This window comes from Arachis duranensis, chromosome 3 (assembly GCF_000817695.3).
Source record: "Arachis duranensis cultivar V14167 chromosome 3, aradu.V14167.gnm2.J7QH, whole genome shotgun sequence".
NCBI classification, from domain to species: Eukaryota; Viridiplantae; Streptophyta; class Magnoliopsida; order Fabales; family Fabaceae; genus Arachis; species Arachis duranensis.
In genome coordinates, this window is record NC_029774.3 from 9,710,746 (window position 1) to 9,730,784 (window position 20,039).

Here is a 20,039-nt window from a genome sequence, read left to right on the forward strand (position 1 = left end):
AATTTAAAAATAAAATAATATTTTTTTATTAATAACTGATATTACTACTAGTTATATTATAATTTTTATTATTCTAAAAATAAAATAATACAAAAAATATATGAAAAACTAAATATAATTTAGTGTTAATTCTATAATGATATTTAATTTTTAACATTGATTTAAAAATATGTCATTTATTGTTGATTTAAAGATATATTATTTGTTATTGTCAAATAGGATATAATAAAAAAAAATTGAAAGAACGGTAAAGATAAACTCAAAACTCAGATACATTAATTGAAAATATATCAATTTAATCAAATAAATTAATTTTATTTTTTTAAAATAAAACTATTAATATTTTTATAAAAATTTTGGGAGACCATGACCCCATTGCTCACACAAAACTCCGCCACTGCTTACAAGTATACATCATGTTAGATAAATGATAATAATCACATCAATCATCATAGTGTCAAAATAATGCAAGTTGCATGATGTTCTATGTTTTCAAATTTTCAATTAGATTTGTTCAACTAACATATTATTATACTCCATCATTAGTGCTACTTTTCTTCTCTTTCATCATCTTGAGATATTATTTACTCATATAATTGCTAATATGCTGGAATGAACTGTTTATTTAATAATATAAAGTTTGTAAATAAATGTATGTGCTGTAGAATTGATTGACTGTTATAGTTATTTTATGAATTTAATAATTTTAATATAGTTTAGTCCATGTTGTAGTTACAAACAATTAATAATTAAACATGTAATCTTGTGGTATAACAGGTTGTACAAATCCCAAAATTCAAGCACCTAGAGGATTTCTTTGTTTGCATATAAAAATAAAGAATATGCATATAATTGTAACATGCACATGAATATAAAAATGTAAAAGCTAAGAATAAAACAAATTAACTAACTAAATTAAACTTTGTTGTTGTCTATGATTTCATTTTCTTCCAGGTCCAGGGTGTTCATCTCTTGCCTATGGAGCAATGCAAGAACTTGGACCCTTCAGAGTAAATAGTGATGGCAAAACACTCTACAAAAATAGATATTCATGGAACTATGGTAATTAATTAATTAATTAAAAAATAAATCAAATCAAAGTCTCTGCTTATAAAATGTATTTAGATATAAATTAAGTGTAGATACATTTTTCTTTTTATGTAACAATCTTGTCAATGTAACCATTATTATTAGATAAAAAAAATAATTTAATTTTATGCACTATCGTGTAAATTAGTTTTATACGTACATCCAATTATGTAATGTCACGTTAATAAAATAACTACTTTTTATTGAACGACTGTTTTATATTATTAGTGCATTAAAATTAAATTTTAGAGTAGAATATCAAAATAACCATTTGAAAAATTAATTTCTCACTTATATAATTTAATTATTGGATTTTGATTTTTGAAGCTGCAAATGTTTTGTTCCTGGAATCACCTACTGGGGTAGGATTTTCTTACTCAAACACAACATCAGATTACAAGACAAATGGGGATAAGAAAACAGCAGCAGATAATTATTTGTTCTTGGTGAATTGGTTGGAAAGATTTCCTGAATACAAGAATAGAGAATTCTATATTTCTGGAGAGAGTTATGCTGGACATTATGTTCCTCAACTTGCACACACTATCCTTTACCATAATAAAAGGGCAAAAAGGACAATCATCAACCTCAAAGGAATATTGGTATGTGCTTAGCTTGCTCTTCTATTACTACTACTCTTTGCTTTTCCAATAATTGAAAAGAGCTTGGAAAAAATTATCATTAACTCACATGTTAGTTTTAGGTCTAGAAAAGTAAAGAAAATAATGATATGGTCCTGTGCCCTACACTATTTAGAGTCTATATAAGTGCATTAGGCATTTTTCATAATTCTATGTTACTTTCATTATGACAATGACTGAAATTTTTTTTTGAGACGCCCTCACAATTATCTCAAAAAATAATGAGATTTTTAATGAAAAAATATTTTTTTAGTCTCTAATCTTTATTTTTATGAGATTGATTAGTCTTTTTATTAATATTTTTTATCTGTATTAACGGAATAAGCTTACATGATATATTAAACTGTTAATTTATCCATTAAAAATCAATTAAGATTAATAAATTTTTTTTATTGGGAGTCTCGTTGTCTTTTAAGAATAGTTATCAAAGTCGTTTAGTTTTTTTATTACCTTTTTCAAATACATTAGCTAAATTTACTGTATAAAACTAAGAAATATTAGTTATTTTTATATTATTTTTACTTATAAAAATTAAATTAATGATATATTAGTAACGTGTCACATAAATATATTTTGAAGAGAGATCATTGACAAATAGACTAACTAGTCTCACGAAATTAAATATCAAAGGCCGGAAAGAATATTGTTTTGTTTGGACCCGTAATCCTTCAAAATAATTATTAGGAATCGAATTGAATATTCGTTTTTTTTATTATACTTATTTTACATAGAGAATTGTGTTAATTTCTCTATTACTTATTATTAAATTAAACTTAATAAAGTTCAAATTTCATATAAATAAGTTGATAATACATCTTCTATAGAATAAGTATAATTTATTTATAATCGATTCTTATGTTTATACATTATTTTTTTTTAAGTAATTCAAAAATACAGGTGTTCTAATAATGTTACCCGTTAATTTCAATCATAAATTATATATAATTAAAATTAATTGTTAAAATTACTAAAATACCAATATTCCTAAAATACCTGGAATTCTTGGACTGCACTAAAACGAGTATCACAAGTTGTGTTAATATTGACTCATCATGCCATCATGGAATGTTTCTTCTATGATGATATCATTCTGTTTTTGGGTAATGGTGATATCCAAATGGATGAGATTCTCCAATATGAAAAAGACCTATTTTATTGGACTTATGACCAGTTATGATAAGTGGTCCTTTAACCCCTTTGGGAACTTTCCATTGTATGGGTGGTAAGAAGTTGCATAAGGACCAAACCATTTTTGGTGCCTTTTACAGACACTTGTGCCAATAATGGCACCTTTATATGTATTTTAATTATTTGGATGCAATATACAATAGTATGAAACTTTAATAGATAAGATTTAAAGTCATTTGAAAAAATGCAATTCAATTATTAGTTATACAAAGAAGCATTATTAATGGATTAATATAGAACTTAAATGAGACTAAGCTAACAATGCTGGATGTTTGTAACTTTTTTGTATTATGCAGATTGGGAATGCAGTGATTAATGATGACACTGACAACAAAGGAATGTATGATTTTCTTGCTACCCATGCAATCATCTCAGACCAAACAGCATCTGATATTGAAAAATTTTGTGATTTCTCATCCTCAAAGACTACAAGTGAGTGTGATGATGCCTCTTATGAAGCTGACAAGAATATTTACTACATTGATTTATACAACATTTATGCTCCTGACTGCAAGAATAACAATCTCACTGCTTATCCTAAGAAACCTTCTGTAAGCTTCAAATTTCATTCCTTATTTTAAGAATATGGTTAACATGTATTAAGAAAATTCATGATATATATGAAACTGAAGATGAACTGATGGCTTGTTTGGTTTTGCAGATTGTGACTGATCCATGTAGTGAGAGTTATGTACATGCATATATGAATAGGGAAGATGTTCAAGAAGCACTCCATGCAAATGTCACTAAGCTCGTATATGATTGGGAGCTATGCAGCAATGTCATTGGAAGATGGGGTGATAGCTCCTCAACAGTCCTTCCCCTTTTACATGAATTCCTCAATAATAACCTTAGAGTTTGGATTTTTAGGTGAAATCATATCTTCATTACCCTTTTCTATAGTATAATATTCCTTCCACTTCATATAGTCTCCTAATCTCTGTACATGTATAAATGTGGTTATTATTGTATGATACAGTGGTGACATAGATGGAAGGGTGCCAGTGACTTCAACCAAGTATTCCATTAAGAAGATGAACCTTCCCATCAAAACTAAATGGCATGCTTGGTTTGCCTATGGAGAGGTAATTTTCCAAAAAATTAGAGAATCAACTTTTAAGTAGTCAACATTAGTCAACTGTTTTTCACTGTAAAATTATTTTTTTAACCTTTATTATTTAAAGGATTTAGACTTTAAAATTTAGAATTCAAAAGAATTGATTAATGCTGGCTGAAAAAAGTTAACTCCCTCAGTGAACTCTTTCTGAACTGTTATTGATTAAGAACTCATTTTGAACCTTTTCATGTGACACAGGTTGGTGGCTACACTGAAGTTTACAAAGGAGGCCTAACATTGGCTACAGTGAGAGGAGCAGGGCATCAAGTACCAAGTTACCAACCAGCAAGAGCTCTCTCTTTGATTATGCATTTCTTAAATGGCACCCCTCTTCCTGATACTAAAAGATATCAGTAGTTTTTCTTGTAATCATGCTTTCAATAAAAACTAATAATTGTAGTTGGGGCCTAGTTTTTATTTATTCCCCCAAAGAAAGCAAAATTCAATCAAAATTGGATTTCTTTGGTTCCATTATTTCTTGTAACAAAACAAGCCTTCACTTTGAAATGAAATAGAAATATTTTTTACTCTAAGCTTGCTTTTATACACTTATGCCTCCTGTAAGAAATAAATTCTAAGACTCACTGATGAAATGAACAAGGTTGTCTTCAAAGATTTATTTATGCAGCAGAATTTAATTACCACAACTCTGGTTAGTTTGAGGAGATGACAAATTCTGAGTGGAAAGTTCTTTCCTTACAGCATTGTAAATTAGTTTTGTACATTTGACTATTTGGGAATATAGTTAACATAGGTAAAAAAGAATCAGATAACTTACACAGATTAGTTTTATCTAATGTACAACTGAGTGAAATTCTTAGATTTCAACACAGTCCTCATCACCACCACCACCACCATCATCATCTTTGTCCCAATCCAATGAGAACGCCGAGGCAGATTTCATCAACTCTGTTAGTCCAGTGAGATCCTCTAGGTATGTAGGATGATTAATTGCTTGTAGTATAAACTCCATCCCTTTGTTTCGATATTCCGATAAAACCTGAATGGTTTACATTTTTATAGAACAAAGGGATTAAGAAAATATGCAACCAGAGCAAGGAATTGAAGCATACGCCACCAAAACTTACCGTATCGCAACAGGCTGTGCAGCTAGAAGACGAGTAACCTACAAGGGTCATTTGAGAAAATTGAGCAAGCGAACCGCGAATCTGATGAGGTAGAATACCAAGAGGTTGCTCACTAGTTCCAATGACATTGCTGCTAATATCACCTTCTGCAAATATCCTGAAAAAATAGTGAAGATGTGATGAGATTCATGTAGAATATTTTTTCTTTCAATTGTAAGCCTCAAATTTCATGCACAAAAATCAATCTTCGTTGAATTACCCTTCAGGATGATGCAAAATCGATACTAAAAGTTCAACTGCAAGGGCCGAAGCAATTGGAGCCAGTCCCGGTCGGGTCACAGTACATTGCTGGTCCAAGGTGCGGTTGGAGGTTGACTGCGGAAAGCATCTATGAATCAGTTATAAATGTTATAATAGTTCAACACAACCACACTTAATGCTACAAGGAAATTACATCAGTCGGTGCTACAACATCATTGCAAAAATAACAGCCCAGTCTATGCTTTCCCTTTGCATCTTTTATTTTGTGCACATCAGAAGATGAAGAAATAGCAGTTTCAGCATTGAAGCCATGGGCATGACTAAAAGGACCAGCTCCATGCCGCATAACCAAGAAACTATCAAACCCTAGTGCCGCAGTAATGGTAATCTGCAAAAAGATAGATAATATATAAATATGCAAGCATGTTAGTCAAAAATACCAAATCAAACTATGGATGGGATAAGACATGCTTCTGTTAAAAATGCGAATCACGTGCAGGCAGTGACTTAATGTTATAGCGATACATATACCATTAATGAGAATAAATTGGCCAACCTTGTTAGTATTGGCACAGAGAAGAGTTGGCAGCCATCGACTTTCCCTGGTATCTGTCAATAAGAAAACTGAATCATGAGCATCGATCAAATCGGACAAGCGCCTACAATCATCGAGCACACTCTCCTGTTCTTGGCTATTTACTGGGTGTCCAGGCATCGGTATAGCCATAACAACACCTTCTGCTTCCTGAAAACAAAGAAAAAGAATGCAGTTAGGAAGGGAAAAAAGGAGGGGTTATCAGGTTTAGCATCTAGCAAAGTCCTAGAGATCAACAACTTACCACCGCAGGAAATATCCGTTTGAGGCTTTCAACGGCTGCTATTGCTTTGAAACTACCACCGTTAAGACAGTCATCTAAAGTATATAGAGACTGCCTCAACGGGTTAGACATGGCCACCTTGCCATTGTCTACTAGAGTAATTTTTCTGACTCCCCATGCCTGAAAAAGGCAAAAGCATCATAAACTCTCTCCATGAGAAGAATTTAAACAATTATAACTATATAACTTCCTCAATACACACCATAAGCATGCGTGCAACCTGGCATCCTAGAGTTCCTGCTCCAAGGAGAAGACACTTGACAGAAGATAAGGCACTCAAGTTTAGAGAAGGCAGCGCACGCCACCTCATAAGCTTTAAATTCAAATCTGCAGCAGATACGGCCAACCTGTAAAAACAGTAAAACAAAACAACAGAAGCGCTCATGAGGGAAGAAGCACTAGCTGATAAAATAAATGGGAGAAAACAGCAAAGGAAAGAAACCTTGTTGGATCCATGGACTGTGCAAGGCTAATACACCTAGGTACTTTTCTCCCCTTATTGAGTTCCCATCCAACTGCATTCGGCATGGTGTCCTTCCACCCTAAAAAATTAGCCCTTCAAGTAAGAACCTCAAGTTAAAACAGAAATAGATATGACATCGTAATTGTTAAACAATCAATGCATATTTACCTTCTGAAACAGTTATCAATGCTTCACCAACAAGGGATAATCCCATATCGGCAAAACCACGATTCTCTCTGTAGCATAAAAATTGAACAGACTTGAGATTCCACTTTGCAGAGATAAGTGCTAAGAAGTTGCGTAGAGGCCAGCCAGGATTATTTGGAAGATGACATGGGTCATAAAATCCAAAGAGGATCTGTCAATAAAATCTAGTAAATTTCATACAAGGAGATCTGTATTTTCACAAAGGCTGCATTTAAGTATCATAACCAGAGTCAGGGTAAGCGACCTTGTGAGCATCGCTCTGACACGCATCCCAGTCTTTCAAGAGCCTAATAGTAGCACGCGATTGAGGATCTATAGTGACTAAAAAGAACGGAACATCTGCAACATTCTCTGTTATTAGGAAGCAGTGGAAACAAACTGTGACACTATACCCCAGTGCTTGACGAAATTAATGATATTTATACCTGCCGTTGATTTTGAGTTCCGCCACTCATTACAGGCAGTTGAGAGGGATTCTGCCTGGCATTTCACAATCAAACAACTAAACCAACGTTAGAGCGAACTTAAACAACGGTATAATATCAAATAATGATGAAAAACTCAGAGCACCTCGGCTGCGCTCAACCACTGAGAAGCTGGCCTTAGGTTAACCAAGGCTGCAGGAGGATCAAGCATCAGAGCTGGGAAAGCAAACCAATAGTGAAAGCTCCATTTTTTGAGGTCTGCAAAAGAAATAAGAAGGAATCTTGAAAGCATTGAACAGTCCTCCACAGCTTTTCCAGTTACTATGTCATTCCATATCTAAATTAACATCAAAAGTTAAAGGTTAAAAAAAAAACACATGTGAGATTGATAATTTTAGTCCAAAAGTCTAAACTACTTTTCCACTTTGAACTATCTCATCTTTGAGATATCTATAAGAACTGAATTGAAGAGTTTACCTTTGCTGCCTCTTCCTTCAAGAGTTTCATCTTATCAAGTGCATGAAAACCTTCCACAGTATTAGTATTGTAAAGAATCCCAGGTACAGAACACTTGTTCCTGTTACCAGAGCTTGGTTCTGGTACCAATGAAGAATCACTTGATTCAGAAGGCAAAGACTCAGCTAGCAGAGTTAAATGATTTGACACTTGAGAATGTGAGCAAGGTGCATAGAAACCTATAAATTCAAGTAATAGCAGCATCTTAAATGGATGAATGAACCCACTAAAAAGATCATAAAAAAAATTAGTTTACATTTCAGCTCCAATAGGATTATGCTTATGCATGTAGCAGAATAAATTACAAGAAAAAAAAAAGACTATAATTTTGATGTTGCCCTTTTGTTAAAGGGAGGAAATTTGTAAGGAAAAGCATGGTAGTTGGTAGAGAATCAAGAAAAGGGGAAGAACCAATGATGGGTAATGGAGAATCATCAATGCCGAGCTTGTTGAGCTTCAAGGAAGAGAATCTGTGCCAGAAGCCTTCATCGACGGAACTCTGCATCGGAGCGAATTGAAGCAGAGCTCCTTCCTTTCTCGACATGGCTTTCTTCAATTGTGGTTTGACTTTTGCTTCTTTCAAAACGGAATGTGAAGATGAAGAAGATCTGGGTTGTTGTTGGGTTCCCAATCTTCTTGGGGTTCTTCAGTCAACAACCTTTGTGTTCATCAATGGAACTTGTTCTTCACTTTTTTTTTTCGGTTTGAGTTCTTCACCTACCAAACGGGCCGAATTAGATCTTTTTCATATGGGCTTTTTTGTTTATATGGACCAGTTCAATAACTTAAACCAATAAAAAATATGTATATATAACCAATTTAAATCAGTCTAATTGGTAGACTATTAATCTAACTAAACAACCATTACTGGTTCGAATTTCGCTTTGTTGTAAAGTAAGTAGTAACCATTGTTCAAGGAAAAATCTTAAAATAAAAGTTTCGATATGCGACGGATTAATTATTAGCCTACCAAATTAAGAGATACCGTAAAAAAAATTATTTAATAATTATAGGGTTTTGAGTGTATTAATCTACACTGACAAAAAAAAAAGCATTGATTTACTAAATAACTTATGTGCTGAAATAAGCTGAAATAGGTATTGCCACCAATATTTTTTCATTAAAATATTGTGAATTTATGACATAAATCATGTGCTTACATCTAATAACTTGAAACAATAAACTAATTAAACTTACACATTGACAGCACCAAGATGCTACTTATTTCATTGCTTTCATCTCATAAGGGGGATGACAAAGCCACATCACTCGGAACATTTTGTACTCATCACCTAATGTGTGAATACCATTACATTAAACAACAATTCTAATTAATTCGCCAATTTATTCAATTCATACAAATTTATTATAGAGTAATAGTATAAATAAGTCCTAAAAGATTTTGCGATAAATTTATAAGAAAAAAATATTAGGTAATAAGTCTCTAAAAAATTTTTGTAATAAACTTATAAGTCTTTGAAAAAAAACAATAAATTTTTAAAAATTATAACACTGAACAAAGTTTTATTTTAAAAGAAAAAAAACGGTAAGTTCAATGTTCAAAAACGAAATTGACTTTTTTTTTCCTCAAGATGTATAAGTGGTCACAAAATTTTTCTTAAAAACTTAATTACCTTATATTTTTTAACATAAAAATTTATAAGTGGATCTCAAAATCTTTTAGGACATATTTATCTTATTTAATATTTATTAAATAGAGCTGCTCGGCGGCTCCTGCCTTGTGGTAGTTGCAGTATGATTAAATCATCAGGAGGAGGCCTACGTTTCTTGGTAGCTTGTTCAAAAGAATAAGCAATTTCAATCAGAGTTGGTTCTAAATACTTTAATCCTCCAAATGAAACACCCAATGGCATCTTCTCATTGTTGTATCCACCCGGCACTGTTATTGCTGGGTGACCGCCAACTGCTAAAAATGGAACCAATTTTTGTCCCACATATATTAATGCATCAAGCTTTTTCTCCTTCATCATCTTCTCAAACCCATTTTCGGAAAGTCTTTCTAGATTTGATATTGCTTCTTGAACTTCTTTGCTTATTCCATCGAACTTGTTTGCATCTAGAAACATGTCTTGTGGATATTCAACGATTTTCTCCTGTACCAAGATAATTAAAATAACAATTTCGCTAAATAATCAACTAAAGTCTAGCCAACAACAAATTAACATATATTTTTAAAATTATTTAAAATTGGTTGGTTAAAAGTTGTTTACATATACTTTTTCTTAAGATAATAAAAAATTATCTATACATGCACGGTTGGAAGTGCTAATTAATTTTGATAGTTTTTAGTTTGTGTGACGTTATATCACTAAACTAATCATTATGTATTGTGTATAAATATTAAATATATATATTTTATATTTTAATATTTATATTAATATTTTTATTTATACTTAGCATAATCGTTAATTTTATATCCAACTGTAAATATTTTTTACATTTAAAATTTATTAAAAAGGCCATTTTTGAAAAAGTTCGCCAAACATACAAGTCATTATATATATTTGTAACAAAATAATAAATAAATAAATAATTATACAAAATGATGCATATACTTACAAGAACGTAGTGTTTATAGTTGAAGGTTATGAGATCTGCCAAGGATCGGACAGGTGAAGAGACGAGATTTTGCAGATAAGAATTCAAGTCTCTCTTGAGCTCAGCTAACAATGCTATCATTGCATTCTCATAAATTTCTTCACTCTTCTCAATTACTATGTCATCCACAAGCGTCGCACCTTCATCCCTGATTATATATTATTCATCAAGAAATTAATAATGTACTTACATTATGCTAAAATAATTCCGTTGTCATCTAATTATTTTTTTATATGAAAATATAATACTTTTTTTATATTAATTAGCTATACGTACATGATAATAAATTCTTAGTAAACATTCACATGTTGTCTTTATGTAAAATTATTTAATAATTATTAAATATTAACTTTATATAAAAATAATGCATGTGAGTTTTCACTTAAATTCTTAGTTAAAATTAAAAATAATGTATAAATGTGGCATAATGTAAAGTGGTGATGCAGCAGAACCTCATTATTTGGAAGAGTTGTTGATATGTAGCATTCTCAACGGAATTTTCAGGAAAATTATTAAAAGAATCAGGGTATCTCAAGATTCCAAGCCTTTTTCCTTGTAGACCACGAGGATTCAGATATTCCAACAAAAAATTAATTAAAAGAGTTTATATTTTTTTTTTGTTAAAGTCATATGCATTATTTCTCTCTCTTGTCCTAAGTGAACAAGTATATCTAATTCAATTGCGTAAAATTAAATATTTTATTAATAAAAATAGATATGTGTAAAACCTAATAGGTCTATTATAGTAAAAATTCATGTGCATTGTTTTTGTGTGAAGATGATAATTAAAAATTATTAGATGATAATTTAATCAAATCTATTAAATCATCTAACAATTTTTAACTATGAACTTCATATAAAGACAATTACATGGTTCTCCATGATATATTATGGTCAGAGACAGACATCTTCGTCATAAAGGGGATTTTCATCCAATAATAAAATTTAGAAAACAATTTAAAAATTATATATAAATGTGTATAAGGGTTTTCATTGTTATTATATTAGTTTCCGTAATAAAATATAAATTAAAATTTTGAGCTTTAAATTAAAAAAATATTTTATTATACTTAACATACAATATTAATTATTTTATTTAATTTAATTTAATATCAAAATAAAAAAATTAATTAACTCAATACAAAAATCAATAAACAGCGATAATGAACTTTGTGTAAGACAGACCAACGAATTAATTACAAAACTGAAGTCAAAATATAAATTAAATTAAAAAATATAAAGAATTAATTTTTGATGAGTTAATATCAATTAATTTTTAATTAATATGAGCCAACTTGAAAATTTAGGATTAAAATTTAAAATTTAAAATTAAATATTTATAATTTAATATATAAAATTTAGGATAAATAAAATAATTAAAAAAACAAGAGTTGATTCGAGACATTACTCATTAAATTATTAGTGCTGTTGATTGCAAAAGAACGCGATATGATATAGTGATGCGTGTATGTGCTTTTTGATTGGCATGCATATTATTATAAAATAATTTTTTTTCGTATGACGTAATAAATTTAAAATTGTATGATGCAATATGTACCCAACGGAATCTTGTCTTCGAGAAATAGGGACCACGCCGGATCTACTAGTGAGGTTAACGGTGGGTTTGATTCCAACGACTGAGTTGTAAGATGAAGGACAAATTATTGAGCCATCTGTTTCAGTCCCTAATGACACCGTTGCAAAGTTTGCTGCCATTGATATTGCTGATCCACTGCTTGATCCGCACACTTCATTGCTCAGGTTATAAGGGTTCTGCATGCCATCCATGCATCCATATCATTATTCAGAAATAAAAACATAGATATATCTCACAAGGTAGGTTTGTAATATGTATGACTATTTATTTTTGGTGTACTTATTACTTAGGATTAGTAGGGTTGAAAAAAAAATCTTCGAAGCAACGGATAACAATCCTCCTATAAAATATACATGGAATAAGGACGTACGAGCGCATATGTATGGCCTTTCACTCATCATTAGACCTATAACATTAATCAACTACCAAAAATTAAGTTATGTCATCGTGTTAATTAGGAAATGTTTTTTTTATATTATTTTTTGTGAAATTAATATTTTTATAATGATTATGCTATGAATAATATTGGATTGATTTATTTTATATTTGTTATGTTATTATTTTTTGTTAAACTTTTTAAATAAAAATTTTAAGGAATATTCATAGTTATATACAATTATTCATCTTTTCTACCAAGATAATCAAATGGGACCTGCAATGGAAATGGAAAGACGACAAGAGACATTATTTTAAATAATGATGTTCATGGATTACATCGTATCCACAGATTCGCAATAAATATTCGCATTCGATCTAAAAATTGCAGATACGATTCGATCTGCAGATTGATCGGATCGGATTGCAGATATCTGCTCTACATCCTAGATCTGCACAATAATAATTAATAAATAAATAAATATATATGTTTGGTATTATATTTACTTGTTTGTGTGTTTTAGTTAGTAATTATTATTCATATATTGTATTATTTTATTTTTTTATTTAAAAAAAGTTTGATTAAAAATATTTTAGGAATAAATAAGTTTAAAAGTGTGAAAGAAATATTTATATTGAATTTTTTACATAGAAATATGATTAAAAAGAGAATGTTCAATTATATAAATATATCTGATTCACACATTTGTAGATTAAATCAGATCCGACACAAAAAAACACAGATATCATATCCGATCCGATCTGATGAAAATTGTGTGAATCGAATTGAATTTTCGGTCATATCCAATTCGATCCAATCCGCGTACACCCTTACTTTTAAATAGAAGTAGAAATGAAGGACGGAAAGAAAAGAATACCAACCCATTAATATTAATTGTCATCTCTAATTAGAATTTATATTTGGATTAGCATATTGGATAAAATTTGAGTCTTATTTTTTCTACAATAATAAAATGATAAGTCATAAGTGAATATATAAAAAAAAATGAAGATGATTAATTTTATATATATTAATTTTAATTTGTTTTATATTCCAATAATGCATATTTTATATGAGTTATTGATTAATTTAGTGATTAATTTTTGGATACACATAACATAGTTCATCAAAATAACTTATAAGGATTTAATATATTTAGTATCATAAAGTTATTAAATACAACACTTTTAATAATAGTTAATGATATCAATAATGATAGAGAGATAATACCTAAAGTTACTTTATATAATATAATATTTATAATTTTATAAACATAATATTCATAATTATATATTTATTTCATCTAAAATTATATAATTATTTTAACAATAATTAATAAATACTAAATAAAATAACTTTAGACTATTTAAATTGATTTATTATTATCTCTTAAATATTATTGTAATAATATATTTAGGTGTACTCTAACAAAAAATGATATATTTATTTAGTGTAGTAAATTTTTTTAAAAAAGTTCTTGTTCTTTACTAACTAGAAGTTAGAAGTCGTGGTTGAATAGTAATAGATTGACTTTCCTGATTTAGCAGCATAACTAACTTGGTGACAGTTATATTTAGTTCTGCTGCCAGTTAAGTTAGTTAGTTTGTGTTGGTTAACTTACTACTGGAGTTAGATATTAATTATTGCTTGAGTTAGAACATAATTTTAGACGAAAAATATTTAGAAAATCATCAAAATTTATTATTTTTATTTATCAATTAATTATTAATATTAAAAAATATGATATAAAATATATTGTTAAATTATTAGAATATCAAAAATAATAAATTCTGATAGTGTTTAATATTTTTTGTTGTAGACTTGTAGTTTAGTTTGTTCAGTTAAATTAGTTGTATATAAACTAATCAATATATACATAGTTTTGTAAAGTTTGTTTCATCATTTAATGCATGCGGAATTTCATTTCTGATTCATCAGAAGCTTGCTCCACTATCTCGCCTCTTCTCACTTGCCACCTTCCAAACCTGCACTTAGAAAGTTTTTCCACTATATATTTTTTCCTTTCCTAAATAGGAAACAAATTAAAATTATTAAGCAATTTAAAATCTTAATTAATTAAATTTATTGGAAAAATAAAAATAAAAATAAAAAATGAGGTTAATTACCTTGCCTTGGCCACCATAGGCAGACCAACCACCAGGCATATTGTAAGACCTAAAGCCAGCCCATTCCTTCAAGGTGGCTTTGCCAAGAATGATGGCCCCAGCCTCCCTCAACTTCTTCACCACAAAAGCGTCCTCCGCCACCACCGAACCAACAAGCGCATACGAACCGGCCGTCGTACTCATTTGGTTTTTTTTGTATACAATGTTGTCTTTTACCAACACCGGTATTCCACTCAACTTTGTCCCTCTTTTTCCGGCCGCGCGCTCTTGGTCGGCTTTCTCAGCCTCAGATTCTGCGTCCGGATTTAGATCCGAGACGCCACTAAGGATAGGGTTTCTTTTAAAGATCTCATCTTTATACAACTTAACTAGTTGCTTTGATGTGATTTCGTTTTGCGCAAAAGCGCTTTGGATTTCGTCGATGGTTGCTTCTTTTAGTTGAAACACTGCATGAACATGGCTTGTTGCAATGATGATGATGAGTAGTGTTTGAAGAAGCAGCAATGAGAAGAAAAAGAAAGCCTTTGCCATATTAGCTTTAGCGAGTTCTATTTAGTGAGTAGTGTGTAGTTTGCACCATGCATAGGGTTGCTTTAAATAGAGTTCTGTTTTCACTCCCTTCCAAATCATTATTTTTAACGTGTACACATTTTTACTCTAAATTACTTAAAATAGTTATCAATGGAATAGAATATTACGAAAATCTATAATCATACCTTAAAATAAAGAAAAAAGGACATACATGATTTGTAGAGTGTAATACACAAAAAAAGGTATATATAATAAGAAGTTAAAGCCAGATAATAATTAGATATGATTTGGTAAAATAACATATTTTTTTATAGATAATTTATTAAAGTTGGTCTTAAAAGGAAAATTTTAAAAAGTTGTAATACTTATGTTTGATAAATTAGACTGAAATTGACTTTTAATAAATATAAATAATAATTATATTTGATAAAATAATTTTAAAATTTAAAGTAACAATGAAAAATATAAATAGAGAGAAAATTTTGATCATCAATAGAATTTGATATACATTAATATAATTTAATTAAGGATAAACCTAAATATTTATATTCATATATTAAATTATGTTAAAATTTTTAATTTTAATAAATATAAACTAATTTTAAAAATTAACTCTTTAAATATTTTTATAAATATTTTTAACTTCTAAAAACTATAAAGATAAGATATAACCCATAATCTTTCTAAACAACACAAAAAAATATGAGATTGTTTAAAGAAATCATCTCTAATGACTAAATTAGTCATCTACTATACTTAATCTTATGCTTAAGTCATAAGACTGAGATAGTAAGGTATTACGACCTCAAAAAATAGAAACATATATATATATATATATATAAAATAGAAAAAGAGATACTTAACTAGGAGCCTTGAAAAACGGGTAAAATAAGATCGCAAAATTCAAAAGCACAATCCTCAGAAAACGTTGTTACTTGTGTGAGAAGAAAACTAAAGTTCAATAATATATGTGTATAAATTATATGAGTAGAGGGCCAAGAACACAGCATAACTAGCTCCTGACTCAGCCTGCGAAGGCAAGGCTGGTCGGAGAACCTATACGTACATATATAAACATAATAATAACCCAAAAGAACATGTTTAAAACCCTAGCTCTCTATAAAACCTCTAAGAGGTACATAAACAAAGTATTCTTACATACAAGAGGAGAACCTATACATATATATACATCAAAATAACAAAAAGAGACCCCAAAGTAAACCACTTCGCCGTAGAACCTTCAAACGCCTACCGAGGAGCCACTCGACCTGCATCTGAAAACAACAACACAGTATGGGATGAGAACCGGAGGTTCTCAGCATGGTAAAGGTGCCACGCATATAATATATAAGGTCCTGTGAATGCTAAAGGCAATCCTAGAACTCCAACATACAGTTATAAAACTTAATTTCTAAGCAGAAGCCATAAAAAGAGGTAGGTAATATAAAACACTCCTAGACTTACTCACCTAACATCAACTCCAATCCATTTTACCCTTCCTCTGCTCCTCCGTCATCCATAAATCATGCAGAGACAAGCAACCAGACAAATTCACACACAAGAAGAAGCAGATAGAGCAAGTAGCAAGTATAGCAGGTAGCAGGATATATATTCAGTTAGGCAATCTCAGATAATACATAGCAATCAAAACAAACAAATGTGCATGATGCATGCTTGTCCTATGACTGTTGATATCAACTGTCGGTTACGTAGCCATCCCGACATGTTCTCAAGCTCAGAATACACCATGGGGAGGACCACCAAGCTGACATGGGGAAAAGAATGCCCCAAACTCAATAATATCCATGGGACGAATCCCAAGCTGACATGAGGAGAAGAGACAACACCCCAAGCTGACATGGGGCAGGAATACCCCAAGCTGACATGGGGAAGATAGTACCCCAAGCTCAATAATGTTCAATCATTAGCGTACATATCCAACTCCGGCATACTCGTGACATTACTGCACTTTCTCAATAAATATCACGGGAAAATTCCGGCTGACATGGGGAAGACAACGCCCCAAGCTCAGGTTATTCAATCATGTCTTACAATTTATCATTTTCATTCTTAATACTAATTCATGTCTCAATCTCGTTATCCTCCATCTCACTCAACTCATTGATCATACATTTTTATTATTCTTGACTAATTAATATCATCAAGTCTCAATTTCTTACATTACTCTCTTCCTTCATCTTATCGAATCAAATACTATCTTCTCCAACTATTAGTTATCTTTCTTCATCTCTAAGTTATCACCGTTTAACTTTAAATGTGTTCTAGAGATAACTTACACACTTTTACTTACCTACGTTCATGCATACAGTCAAATTTGGACATACCCTTTGGATCTATATCAAAGTTTTACCGTCTTTGGATTAGAATTGAATTTTATAACAAATTCAATAAAAATTCGCTGCTGCACTTAAGAAGATTCAGAAAAATACAACAGGCAGCTCTGATTTTGCAAAATCTATAACAAATTCAATTCTAATCCGTTACTCCTAGATTTTGGTGAGGATACACTTTACACCCCTAAGTTTTAGAAAAAACAAGTTTCAGATTCATAACACTTCGTTTGGTTAATTTAAATGTCAATTGGAATTGCTGCTCTGTTTCTAGTAATTGGTTCTGAATTTTTTTCGAACAGCCCAGCTTCCAAGATACATAACTAACTCTACAAATTAGCTATGGACATGAAATTGGTACTCAATTAAAGTAGACTCACAGATATTCAAAATCTCTTTGGAAGCAACTCAAAATTCTATTTAAATCAAAATTTATAGGGTCTGGAAGTTGGTATTGCAGAACTAGAAAATCAGAAAATTCTGCAGCAATAGCTAAACTTCAAAATTGATATCTTTCAAATCACTTGGCCAAATTCCATGAAATTTTTATGGGATAATCTTGACTTATAGAAATTTGTTAGGAAAATGGGTTGGTTCGAAAATCATGCCCAGATTATTCCCAGTTCTCGTTTTAAGTTGCTGTTCAAATAGTTTAGAAATTTCTGCAGCAAGACTTCTCAATTTCACTAACCAAATTTAGTCCTCTAGGTTTTCAACTTATACTAATCCACCATTCTTCTTATTTATCACCTTATCTACTTAAATTATATCACAACTCTACCCCAAAACCTCAGTTCCATGTACCTATCAGAAATCACCATGATTTATATCATACAAGCTCACTTTAAAGCATTAAAATTCTGCACTTCTTTTAACAATAATTAACCAACCAATCAACAGAATTTCAGCAACAACAACAATCTTATTAACTCATCACCACAACATTAATCAAAATAACCATACCAACAATTCCACATAAACACCACTCAATCTCAACCATATCATTAAGTTGCCATAATCATCAATCCTTCATCCATCATCATTATACTAACATACATATATATATTTGCATTCAATCCACATTATCAATTACTCAACACATGCCCACATTAACTTGTCCATTAATACCATAAAGACTAATAATTTAACACAATTAATCGTTTCAACTTATCCTATAGTCCTCTAGCCCAAGTTTTCACAAAACCTTACATATTAAACACGCGAAACCTAAACCATGCCTTGGTCGATTACAATATTTAGTCCAAGGCAGCCCCCCAAGTCACCACACAGCCCCTCAAGTTTAGAGAAATCCACCAAAATCTTAGCTCCAATCACCACCAAGCCTCCAACATATACACATATACACCTAATTTCACATATATCACCATACATACTCAAAATTCATATTTAACATACTAGAACTGAAATTGGCTAGGGTTTATGAACCTTACCTTATATGTGTCTCAATCGAACCAAAGCTCACTCATTCCTCAACTCAATTTGATCCTATAACATCAGTTTATTCAAAATTTTAACACCAAAAAATCTTACTATTATCGAATTGAAGAAGAGAGAATAGAAGCTGAAATTTTGATTTTCTTATCTTAAATGGTACTGGGCTTTGTAGAGCTTGTCACTGCGATCGCGTGGCCACAAACGGTGCAGCGATCGAAACTCCAGATCAAAAGTTATGTGGATTTGAATTTGTGGTGAGGATTTGTGAGTTTGCATGTGTTCTTCCCCTTCCTTGGTGTTGCTTCGGCGTTTATGCTGAATGGAAGGAAGAAGCATGCTTCTTCTAAAGTGAATTTGGGCCGTTGGGTTGGCTTAGGCCTATTTTAGGTATCGTTTGACTGGTTCGACCTATTTGGCCCAATCTTGGGCCAAATCCTTTAAAATTGGTGTCAAAATTCTCGTTTTAATTAGTTCTATACTATTTTACTATTAAATTCGTATTTCTAATTTTCTTTTATTAAAATTAATTTATTGACTAATTATTCGCTAATTTAGCGAAATTTACACATTGAATGTGTCCTGCATCCAAATGTACTTCACAATAAATTTATCGATGTAGTCCATAAGAAGAAAGATACATAATAGCTCCTCAAACTAAAGTCTATGCAGGTCGAGCACCTTCAATATACTTATTAAAGTTCGTCAGACATCTACTAACATACTTACCATCGATTAGGAAGCCTAACCGATATGCTACATTCTGTAGAATAATCATGCACACTCCGAATGACATATGAAAAATATGCGTCTCTAGACGCCATCTCTCCACGAATGTATTGACTAGTGGCTCATTCAACCTAAATCACTGGTCATTCAGCCTCACAAGATGGTATAAGATGGATATTTGCAAGCTAAGTACAGTATGATCTTACCATAAGGGGGCATTCTATGCTACTTACAATACTCATATATTAAATAAATTCAAAAAAATCAAATCCAAGCTAAATCTAAAACTACCTGACACGAAAAATTCTAATAAAAAAATTAATATAAAATATATTACAATCCTAAATTATTATTATCACTTATACTTTTATTTAAAACAAATTTT

The 20,039-nt window shown here is 30.7% G+C and overlaps 3 protein-coding genes across 3 annotated transcripts in view; 1 reads left to right on the forward strand and 2 right to left on the reverse strand.

The window, feature by feature from the left end:
• The window catches only part of LOC107477464 (serine carboxypeptidase-like 40), a 6,044-nt gene extending 1,476 nt beyond the window's left edge, over positions 1-4,568 (forward strand). Inside the window, exons 2-7 of the mRNA XM_016097495.3 lie at positions 955-1,062; positions 1,417-1,691; positions 3,215-3,469; positions 3,580-3,788; positions 3,898-4,003; positions 4,234-4,568. Coding sequence (XP_015952981.1) covers positions 955-1,062; positions 1,417-1,691; positions 3,215-3,469; positions 3,580-3,788; positions 3,898-4,003; positions 4,234-4,392 — 1,112 coding nt within the window. The 3' untranslated portion in view covers positions 4,393-4,568. The remainder of the gene's footprint in view (positions 1-954; positions 1,063-1,416; positions 1,692-3,214; positions 3,470-3,579; positions 3,789-3,897; positions 4,004-4,233) is intronic.
• Positions 4,569-4,620: 52 nt separating this feature from the next.
• Positions 4,621-8,552, reverse strand: LOC107477463 (ubiquitin-like modifier-activating enzyme atg7). The gene is made up of 14 exons (XM_016097494.3): positions 8,285-8,552; positions 7,835-8,052; positions 7,503-7,694; positions 7,358-7,412; positions 7,177-7,271; positions 6,894-7,083; positions 6,705-6,804; positions 6,465-6,609; positions 6,224-6,382; positions 5,941-6,129; positions 5,578-5,772; positions 5,383-5,498; positions 5,124-5,280; positions 4,621-5,035 (listed from the first exon to the last, which is right to left on the reverse strand). The coding sequence occupies exons 1-14, from the start codon at positions 8,415-8,417 to the stop codon at positions 4,853-4,855; spliced, it is 2,127 nt and encodes a 708-aa protein (XP_015952980.1). The 5' UTR covers positions 8,418-8,552; the 3' UTR covers positions 4,621-4,852.
• Positions 8,553-9,509: 957 nt separating this feature from the next.
• Positions 9,510-20,039, reverse strand: part of LOC107477501 (probable amidase At4g34880) — a 54,035-nt gene continuing 43,505 nt past the window's right edge. Inside the window, exons 2-5 of the mRNA XM_052258131.1 lie at positions 14,592-14,640; positions 12,051-12,265; positions 10,454-10,640; positions 9,510-9,987 (exon numbers count right to left, since the gene is read on the reverse strand). Coding sequence (XP_052114091.1) covers positions 9,574-9,987; positions 10,454-10,640; positions 12,051-12,265; positions 14,592-14,640 — 865 coding nt within the window. The 3' untranslated portion in view covers positions 9,510-9,573. The remainder of the gene's footprint in view (positions 9,988-10,453; positions 10,641-12,050; positions 12,266-14,591; positions 14,641-20,039) is intronic.